At 36.6% G+C, this 11,119-nt stretch overlaps 1 protein-coding gene across 2 annotated transcripts; it reads left to right on the plus strand.

The window, feature by feature from the left end:
- The first annotated feature begins 3,056 nt into the window (after positions 1 to 3,056).
- Positions 3,057 to 6,400, plus strand: LOC145066184 (calcium-dependent lipid-binding protein-like). Of its 2 annotated transcripts, none has more exons than XM_079013392.1 (8): positions 3,057 to 4,238; positions 4,323 to 4,564; positions 4,674 to 4,692; positions 4,790 to 4,995; positions 5,076 to 5,185; positions 5,314 to 5,412; positions 5,489 to 5,876; positions 5,948 to 6,400. In XM_079013392.1, the coding sequence occupies exons 1-8, from the start codon at positions 3,448 to 3,450 to the stop codon at positions 6,037 to 6,039; spliced, it is 1,947 nt and encodes a 648-aa protein (XP_078869518.1). In that variant the 5' UTR covers positions 3,057 to 3,447; the 3' UTR covers positions 6,040 to 6,400. The 2 variants fall into 2 exon arrangements, with proteins under 2 accessions (XP_078869518.1, XP_078869519.1); XM_079013393.1 differs by having other exon boundaries at positions 3,059 to 4,238; positions 5,951 to 6,400.
- The last annotated feature ends 4,719 nt before the right edge of the window (positions 6,401 to 11,119 follow it).

Here is an 11,119-nt window from a genome sequence, read left to right on the forward strand (position 1 = left end):
TTGATACTTTCCTGGAGTCTATGATTTCTTTTGCCTTAGTCAGCAGTATTACTGCTGAGGCATATGTTATTTTTCCCTTAGTATTTTCACTTTTGATTTTCTCATTACTCTTTTAAAGTCAATTATGTATTTGGTAATGATAGTAATTTGGGGAAAATTACTCCTTAAAAATATAAGTTTGTCGGGTCTTGCTAGAAGACTGCTTTTATTTAGAAAATATAGGATTTTCTGGAAAGAACACTAATACACCGTAGATTCTAAACCACTATCTTTCATAAAGTTAATTTGAATAAAAATGCGTATTTATACATGACACTAAATACTTATGGACTCACCAGCATTATAAAATGCTGATACTCGCTTTCAAAATAACTTGTATTCCCAGGTCAGCGATAGACAGTTACATCTCGGGAGCTTTTGTGAAGACAGCCCAGTACCGAGCTGCATCTATATTATTACTTGTATTACTTTGATGTTGTTATGAAATGTAAACTATGTAAAATTATTACTATTAATGCAATGATTGTTGTACTTTGATTACTATACTGCATATGTTGTGATACTTGACATGACGTTATCCACCCCAAAACGTTTCCGCCGTTCCGGTTTTGGGGTGTGACAATAAGTCTTAGGATCATCTTCAATACTATAGCAATATGAGTATTCAAGATTAATTTCATCCCTTGAACCTTCCACCAAGTACAATTGGAAGTCGGATCCGAAATTTTTCGCAACTTGACCTCTTTTGCTTCTACGAATATCTTGTGGTTTTTGCACGATACCACCATCTTGAATTTCTGAATTTTGCTCTTTATTAGCATCAAAATTCAGATCCTTAGGCCTTTGAATCGATGAAAACCTCATCTCATCAAAAATTGTGTCCCGCGATTCGATAACAGTGTTAATGGAAACCGAATCATTAGGTTCTATTACATAAAACCTATATGCCTTGGAGTAGTCAGCACACGTATGCTGCTTTCAGAGTGGTCAGCATGAAGTGCATCTTTTTCTTCCAGCGCCTGAAATCGACGCCTTCAAACTTCTCCAACTTGGCAAACTTAGTGGTCATCTCGCGGATTGAGTCACCCATCTCCAGAAACAGAAAGTATCAGTTTGAATCTTGGGAATATTAGGGTTTGTGGTGGAGATTTGGATACCAACTTGGATCCTGATATCACTTTCCGAACTGATAACTACCTTATGCCTGAGTTACAAGAAATTCAGCCTAGGATAATCCAAGCGAACACTTACGTTTCTAGGCACAGAAAACGTAAGCCAATATGCTAAAGGGTTCTGTGAATGTGTGATGAAAAAACGAGAGCTGAAAAAAGGACCCCCTTCTGGAAAGAAAGAGTTGTTTATATACTAAAAACGATTAGGGTTGGGCCATCATTAGTTGCTTTGGAAGCAAGTAATATTAATCCAGATTAGGGTTACCAAAAACTAACGCGTTTCGTTAGTTTTACCATAATCACCCCAGCTAGGGGCTCTGCCCCTTGGACCCCGCTAGAGGCGCTGCCCCTAGACCCCGCCAAAGGGGCGTTGCCCCTTTGGAAACCCCGGACCTGGGGGCGTTGCCCCTGGACCCCCGATTAGTCGTCGAACCGGCTTCTGACTTGATCTTATACATGCGTGCACTCCACACAACCCCCATACATGTATTTAAGTACAAATCATGAAGCCCCTTAGCTCACATGTTAGTTCCGGTTACTTAAAATAACACGACGACACTAAAATCACCAACAATATATACACATATACAGTTTTGCTTCATGGGGCGAGAAGAAGGGAGGATGTGATGAGTAGCACACAAGAAATGAAGAAGAGTCGTTTATCTTTTAATGTTAATTGCTACAATGTAATGATAGATAAGCATTGTCATTTGAACAACTTACATGAAGCTGTTTGTTTGTTTAAAGAAATGAAAGATAAAGGTGTTGAAAGGAATACTGTGACATACATTGTTATTATACGTGATTTATGTCATCATGGGTATAAGGAGAAGGCTGTAGAGGTTTTTTGAGAGCACCGGAAGTTAAGGTCAAAAAAGTTTAATTTAAACTCTTTAAAGGGTTCATTTCCCATCATTCCCATCCCCAACATCATTTCTCTTCCACATCAGCGCCACATCAGGTCAACTACCTTTCTTATTCCTCCCGTTCTAGCAAAATGTACAAGTACTAAAGCAAGTTGTATAAGTAATTTAAAGCAGAGAGCTGAAGGAAGGAAATGATGATGGGCTTCAACCCTCTGTTTAAACTGAAAGTTGAAAATGATAGTGATCTCAAGTAGCTGAAAGATTCACATGTTGAGTTATTACATTTCAAAGTATGGTTCAAAGTATAACAAAAAGAGAAAACATATGTAACGTTTTTATATCTGAAAATCAATGTTAAAGATTAACATTTCAAAGTATGAACCCGGTAGAAATTAATAATCTCCACCCTTGAATGGGATAGAGGAATATCCTTTATTATATAGATGATTACAAGCAAAAATAAAGGAGAAAATATCCACTGCTTCCAAGGAAAGAGATAAATAAGAATCTTGTGAAATATTATCTTCTAATATTCTAATATTTTCCATTAATAAACCCGAATAATATTTTCGGTATTTTAAAATCTAAAATGTTACTCAACTAAAATCTTGTAAGATTTAAAGAACCTTAAGGGCACAAAAAATGCAACTTAGTTGAAAAACCAATGATTCTAAATATTTTGGAGGTAGAGATCGAAAGAATCTTTTTTCCCCAATGTTGGACACAAATGAACAAATATTATTTCGGATCTATACTGAAAATTTCGATTTATAATTTTATTTATTTATTTCCAATAATCATCCTGATTACTTTTGTCTAATACTTAAAAATTCGATTATTTCTGTACAAATATTCCCCAAAATCCACGATTTGAAACGCAAATATTGGCCAACAGTCAACAGCGAACTCAACAAGAATATGGGGCGGAAGAATCACCATGGAATCGGGTCAAACTTCGGTACCAATGTAGCCCGCGTCATTTCGCACCACGTGTATATTGTGCACCTCCTTCCCACTTCCCCCATCTTCCTATTTTGCCACGATTTTCTTGAGTGGTTCATGATTTGTGAAACTATTAAGTAAATCACACAATTTGTCAACTTCTTGAATATCTGTGGACCGACTTCGCGTTTTCTCTTTCTTTCCTCCAGCTTTCTTGGCAACAAAATCAGATCAATTTACAATGGAAATTGCTACTGCTCACAAGTTCAATCCCATTCGTTTGCTCCCACAACTATCCAATCCAGGTTATGTGTTCCTCAACTTTCTGCAATACCCACATCGGAATTCGAAACTTGATTGACCAAATCAACTATTGTTCTTCACTTAGGGTTCCTAAATCCGTTTGATTTTATTGATTCTATTTCGATTTCGATTTCTATGTGTGTCAAGTTTCCTATCACATTCAAATGATTTCTCAATCATCATCTGCAAGCTTTGATTTTTCCAAGATTTTATGGATGTCATCATCACCCATTTGCCCATGTCAGAATACAATCCAATTGAGTTCGAGTACGAGAACAAGAACAAAAATCAAGACCTCCATTTGTAGAACAAAAGTTTCAAGGAGAAGAAAAACGGGACTGGTTTGGGCTTGTATGGTTCCCATCGATGGAAAGAATCAAACTTTGAAAAGTTTCGCAGAAAATCAAATTTCAAATGAATTAAATAAAGCTGGTGAATCTTCGTCTCACGATTCCGTTCAGTCGAGTTATTCCAACGACTTCACTGGATTTACAGAAGACCCCATTGTAGGTAAACTAAGATCTCAACTGGGACTCATACACCCTCTCCCTTTTCCTCCTCTCAATCGAAACATCGGTGGACTATTTCTCTTCTTTTTTGTTTTTGGGATTCTCTTCGATAAGCTTTGGACATCAAGAAAACGAAAGAACAACGATGAAGTCGGGAATCCGGCGACATGGCCACAAGTTCCTACAAGTTTTTCACTGTTTCTCGAGAAGGATTTACAGAGGAAGGAATCAGTCGAGTGGGTAAACATGGTGTTAAGCAAGCTATGGAAGGTTTACAGAGGTGGACTCGAAAATTGGGTAATCGGTTTACTTCAACCCGTTATTGACGACCTAAAAAAACCCGATTATGTGAAAAGAGTTGAAATCAAACAGTTTTCTCTTGGGAACGAGCCTTTTGTAGTTAGAAACGTTGAACGCAGAACTTCACGCAGCAACAATGATCTACAGTAAGTTATTCTATTCTCACTTCCATGGTTGCCCCTAATAAAGCTAAAGTTTTTATATTCAAAACCTTGTTTTACTTTTTGAAGGTATCAAATAGGTCTTCGTTACACTGGTGGTGCTCGAATGCTTCTAATGTTGACACTAAAATTTGGGATTATTCCAATTAAAGTTCCTGTTGGCATAAGAGATTTTGACATTGATGGTGAACTTTGGGTTAAATTGCGATTAATTCCAACTGAGCCTTGGGTTGGAGCTGTTTCATGGGCTTTTGTGTCACTTCCCAAAATAAAGTTTGAATTGTCACCATTTCGGCTGTTTAATCTTATGGGTATGCCATTTTTATTACTTCTTAATCACACCTATGTTTGTTTTAAGATATATTACTAACATATTTTTTGTACTTTTTTCTATTCTTGCATGTATTGATGTAACACCAGCTATCCCTGTACTTTCAATGTAAGTGTCCTTCTGCTTACAATCATTATTTTGTATAACATTTTATAATAAGGCTATGTCGATATCTAATTTGGATGTATCTTGGAAAAATTTTTAGGTTTTTGAAAAAGCTATTAACAGAAGATTTGCCTCTACTATTTGTGCGTCCTAAGAAGATTGTGTTAGACTTTCAAAAGGGGAAAGCAGTGGGCCCATTACAAAACGATTTCAAGTCGGGTGAAATGCAAGAAGGAAACAAAGATTTTTCAGGTGAACTTTCAGTCACTCTTGTTGATGCCCGGAAGCTCTCTTACGTCTTTTATGGTGAGTATTTTATGTTATGTGAATTTCCGACTTTACCCTTTATTATAATTTTACATTCTGACCCATACTTTCTTATTTAGGAAAAACGGATCCGTATGTTGAGTTAAGACTTGGAGATCAAGTGATACACAGTAAAAAGAATAGTAGGACAACTGTGATTGGCCCCCCTGGCCAGCCTATATGGAACCAGGTGAGCTTGATATGACATGACATGACAGAACAGGTTGCACTGTACTGACAACTGCATGCATTGAATTGGGACCAAGACAAAGACAGATGTCAATGAGACAAAAGTTAATTCTTTCTTTTTTATGACAGGATTTCAGTATGCTAGTTACAAATCCAAGAAAAGAGAAACTAACAATTCAAGTGAAGGATTCTTTTGGATTTATACATTTGACAGTTGGTTCAGGCGAGGTAAATCTTTAAATCTTTTACTCAAACAATCACATGTTTCTTTTATTTTTACCTAAAAATGGAATCATTTTTTCAGGTTGACTTGGGATTGTTAAAAGATACAGTTCCAACAGACAGAATTGTGACTCTCCAAGGAGGCTGGGGGCTGTTGAACAAGGGATCTGCTGGTGAGATTCTACTGAGACTCACGTATAAAGCTTATGTTGAAGATGAAGAAGATGAAAAGATCAATGGATCAGACGATGAGTTCCAGGAATTAGAGTCAACTGGCACTACATACAATCCTTCCCCTCGTGGGACAGAAAGAGAATCACTCATTGATGTTTTAGCAGCCTTGATTGTGAGTGAAGAGTTTCAAGGAATCGTGGCTTCCGAAACAGCAATGAGTAAATCTTCCATTGATACGTCGGATTCGGTGATTCCTGACTTAGTTTCTTCACCCAATTCCGACACTGATTCCGGAGGTATTGATTACATTTCACTTGCTCTAATTTATTGACACGTGTTTCGGTTTGACTAACTATAGAATTGCTAGCAGGATCAGCCTTATTATGGCTTGGTGTGATCACAATCATGACAATAGTAACAGCTATTAACATGGGTGGCTCAAATATCTTCAATCCTTGATGTAATCAAGTAATCCTTGGGGGGAATGGAATCTCATTGAGCAAAGAAATGTTCATTCAGGGAATGGAATGTGTTTGGACATGATGAGTTTTTTATAAGGAACAACCATAGAAGATTGTTTTGTAGAAAGTAGAGTGGGAAGGTGGAGTAGATAAACCGGTGGATGGTGCTTCTGTCTGATGTCATCTTCAACCAAACACCAAAACTCAATTTTTATACCTTTTTGGTGTTGGATCATTTTCGATAAAACACTAAATTTGGTGTTTTACTATTCATTTACATTGTATTGATGTTATTTTTTCTTTATAATTTGGTTTTGTAAGTTTAAATGTTTATTTAATTGTATATGATATTCAAAGTAGCCCTCCTCTAATTTTTCAAGACACACGGTCAAGATCCGAGTGTTATATAGAATGCTAGTTTGTAGATGTAATTGACCTCAAAGTTTGATGGAAAAGGGACATTATTTGTGGTTGTTGAATCTGGCTCATCAAGAGCATCTTTTGGCTACTGCTTTTGCCCACAATTCCTCTCCCAAACTATACTCTTCCATATACCTTTAGTCAACTCCGTACACTACTCCTGTGGCTTCTGCTACTCGCTTCATTCCTCCCTCTCATGCTTCCCAAGTCCCAACACCGCCGACAGATTCCATGTTGGTTTTCTCCATCTCGCCGTTGCTGCCCACCTTCATCCTGGCAGCCCTACCCTCTTCCGCCACAACGCCGTCTTCACCAACTACCTCTACCTCTCAAAACTAGCCTCATGTTACCACATCTACTCACTCTATATTGACTAGATCTCTTTATGGAATGTCAATCCAAAGGCTAATCTTCACACATATTCCTCCTCTCCGGTTCCTCGTTCTTAGACTTAAGCTTTATGTGAGAAGAATACTAAGCAATTATTTCTAATGGTTTTTTAACAACTATATATTTATATACTAGGTGTGAGACCCATGTATTACATGAGTTTATTTAAAAAAAAAATATATGAAATTTTAACAATTTGAAAAGTTTGAATTTATATAAAAAATGAGAAAATTTTTGAATTATTAAAATTAATGAGGCTTTAATGTATTGAATAATTACATATATAAATCATTTTTAATAAATACCTTACATATATATTACCTAACATATTAAATGTGGAATTTTAATTTAATAAAATGAAAAATACAATAAAAAATGACAAGTGGAAAATAGAAAATTTAAAAATTTTAGAAAATGCCATGTGTTCAAATGAAAGAAAAAATGACACTTGGCAAAAAAAAAACCTTCATTTATTAGAGTAGATTCACAAGTTCTAACAATTTGTTAGAACTAAACATCAAATCAATTACAATGGGCACATAAGCAAGGCCTTCCAAACTACACTAGAGTTGGAAGCATGATTATTCAACCAAGAAAAAGATTGTAAAACAATATTATCAAAAAGAGTATTCTTTCTAATCCGTGCACCATCAAACACCAATGAATTTCAGTATATCTAAATAAACCACAAGGAGGTTATGACTATAATTTCCAATCTTAAATTGTTTGTATAACATACATGGCTATTGTCAATCCATGATAGCCATTCCTTAGTCGTAAACGCCGAAGGCAGCCACACGTCACACCACCGAGAAACCAAATCCCATACTTCAACTGCAACTTTACACCGAAATAAAAGATGTTGATTCAATTCAAGACCTTTTCCACACAATGGACACAAAATCGAATTTAACTCCATACCCTTGTTTGACAAGTTGAATCTAGTAGGTAGTCTATCTAAATACAACTGCTAGCCAAGGATAGGTGACACTTTGCACCGACTTGTGGCTTGGTCCCTCTTGTGAACGAAACCTCATCAATGTGATGTACAGTAACATTCACCGAACTACCCTCCGCATCAAGAGCCCAACAATAATGATCATGTGATTTTGAAATCACCAAATCTTTAACTTCTTCCATTAGTAATGGTAATTTTTCCTCTTTATAATCTCCACATATATGTATCCTCCAACTTCAAACCTAAGAGCCTTCGGCCCATCTATGACTAAATAAATTCAAGATCAGAATCTAGCTGAAAAAGCCTGGGAAAATGGAACTGAAATGCATGCTTACCCCACCAAATATCTTGCCAAAATCTAATGGAATCTCCTCCCCCTAATCTCTTCTTCAATGTGGATAGTGGAACAACACTAGATTCATCCATATTATTAATAGCTCCCACAATTTTTGACCACACACCCTGATTACCACCACCACAAACCACCCTATCAAAACCAACATCAACCCCATGTATAACTTTGATAAGATAGAACCAATATGATTCTTCTTCTGACATGAACCTCCATCTCCATTTTTGCAATAAAGCTTTGTTGAAGGCTGCTAAAGTACCCAACCCAATACCTCCATTCTCAAAGCTAGCTGTCACTCAACCCCACTTAACCTAAGCTAGCTTACGATATCCAATCTCACCACCCCAAAAATTTCTTTTCAAGGAATCCAATTACTTTAGAATCCTAGAAGGAACCTTGAAAACTGAAATAAAATATATGCCAATGCGAACACTACATCATCTGTGTAAAGGAGATGCGACGAACGAAACTCCTTTCTCCCTACCATAACCCCACGAATAAAACCATTCTCTATTGCTTCTTGAACCATCACATGAAGTCTATTCATTGCTAGAATAAATTAAAATGGAGAGATCGGATCTCTTTGCCAAAGACCTCGGTATATCGAAAAATCTGAAGAAGGATTCTCGTTTACTAAAACCGACGCTCTAGCAGAAGATAAACATGCATGGATCCAACCTCTCCATTTATCAACAAAACCTAAAGCATCCATAACATGATTTGGGTATTCCCAACTTAAGGAATCATATGTGTTCTCGAACTCTATCTTGAAAATTTTCAATTGTTTTTTTACCAATGGACAATCTCACTAAGTATAAGTGGACCATCAAGGATTTGCCTTCCTTTGATAAAAGCTGTTCAGTTCCTCTGAAATCAGGTTCCCAACAACTCTAGTAAGCCATATAGCCAAAATCTCCGCGATTATAATATACTGTACCCCTCAGAAAGATTGGTCTAAAAGCTTTCATAAAAATCAGGTTCTTTACCTTGGGGATTAATGTTATGAAAGAAGCGTTACACCCATTCGATATATTCCATGTTTAAAACTCCTGAACATAGGCTACGATATCATTGTTTTGGTAAAAAATTACACAAGTATAAATCAACCAAATTGAATGAGAGGTTGTGATGTACGAATTATGCAATAGAGAAAGGTAAAGAGAATGACACAATTGTTTACAAGGAAAGCCCTTGATCCTTGCTAGGATCTTCGACACAAAACCTTGGGAGGTTGTAAGAACAAATGAAAAAGTTCGTAGAGTAACCTAAGAGTAAGCAATGTATATCGTGTGCGAGATACATGTGTCAATTTATAGTCTAAACTAGCTAACAAGATGTCCGATATTCCCGGGATCCTCTATAACCAACTTTGTGAATGTTGATTGACTAGGTAATTCGGGTCTTTAGCACAGTTGAGATGAAACTCTGTTGAGAACAAGTCTTCTCTTGACTATTTCTGCACATGTGTTAGTTAAGAACGAAATATAACCATTATAAATGTTAGTAGATAATAATAACGGTAATAGTCGGGATCTTGAGATAGTTGAGGATCTTGAATATCTGATGAGGTTTGAGGATCCTGAATGCTTTGAGGATCGTGACCCTAACAATATTCTTTCAAAATCGACCAATATTTCTTGACAAATTTGAAAGAGAAACCATCTGGTCTTGGAGCTCTATCACCACCACAACTCGAAAATTCATCTCTAATTTTATCCTCCAACACCCTACCCTTAAACATCACTTGATCTTCCTCACATAGAGAAGCAAACCCATCCAAAATAGCCAAAAAACAGAAGCATACTTATGTTTGAATTTTTTAGGAATACATCTTTAACCTTCACCGGATCCTTACACCATACACCGTCCTCCATCACCCCTTGAATTGCTTGTTTCTTTTTTCGCTGCTTCAACATGTTGCGAAAAAGGTGTTGGATTAAGGTGTTTAAGGTTCTAACTAAATTGTTATAATGTTGAAGAATAGTAGTAAAATCCTTTTTGGGTTGCCCTCATATCCAAGAAATGGCTTGGATTGATTATAAGAGAGAGATAAATGATTTGTTAATATATTATATGATTTATATATTAATTAGAAATACTAATAATTAATTAAGAGTTAATACGAAATAATTTTGGGTTAACTAGAACTAATTACAGGTACAAGGGTTGAACTGCAATTGTTTAATAGTTGAGCAAAAGAGACAATCCAGAACGTTCCATGAGGTGAACGCTTTTGGAGCCCCATTTTAGGTGTAACATCCTATTTTCATAACAAAAATTTTCATTTATAACTAAGGTAAAACTTCACAATTATAGAATTTAAGTTAAGAAAACCACTGGTTAAAAAAAGAAGTACATTTGTCTAAAAATTAGAGTAATATAATAAACACGGAGTCTCCATTGCTGCTGATGAATGTGTACAGTCACGCCTTCACCTTCCCTCGATCATCACAGGTACCTGAAAAAAATTTAATCCACAAATGTAAGCCAAAGCTTAGTAAGTTCCCCAAAAATACCACACACCACAATACACATACAATGTATGCATACGGGCCTATAGTCACAAAGACTAGATTGCCCCTGGGTATGTTGGCTAACCACCTCAATCCAACCGTTCCCCCGAGCCTTCACCCCATGAATGGTTCCTCTCCAATGCCTACGGATTAGAGTCGACCCGCACCTGGTATCTTGTCCTACAACATGAAGCAGGCCCACACCTGATATCTTGACCCATCACAATATGTCGAAATATATGATCAAACAAGCAATCAAGTAAACACATAAGTACATAAAACTATCTACACAAATCTACCTATCTAATAGCTCACTACCGCATATTAGGCCTCTCCCAGCACACTACGCCACTACCGATAAATCTCCAAGGAATGCATAACTATATGTAACCAGAGGTGAGATAGACATCCGAACAGATGTGTAACACCCGGTTTCTGGTCATTT

Source organism: Lactuca serriola, chromosome 8 (genome assembly GCF_051521515.1).
Source record: "Lactuca serriola cultivar US96UC23 chromosome 8, Lser_US96UC23_V15, whole genome shotgun sequence".
Classification (NCBI taxonomy): domain Eukaryota; kingdom Viridiplantae; phylum Streptophyta; class Magnoliopsida; order Asterales; family Asteraceae; genus Lactuca; species Lactuca serriola.

What these genes read in the sequence shown, in the direction of transcription:
- LOC145066184 (XM_079013392.1), top strand. Translation starts at nt 3,448, where the DNA reads ATGATTTCTCAATCATCATCTGCAAGCTTTGATTTTTCCAAGATTTTA. An exon ending in CGCAGCAACAATGATCTACA is followed by an intron (nt 4,239 to 4,322) that starts GTAAGTTATTCT and finishes TACTTTTTGAAG; the next exon opens with GTATCAAATAGGTCTTCGTT. An exon ending in TGACAGTTGGTTCAGGCGAG is followed by an intron (nt 5,413 to 5,488) that starts GTAAATCTTTAA and finishes TCATTTTTTCAG; the next exon opens with GTTGACTTGGGATTGTTAAA.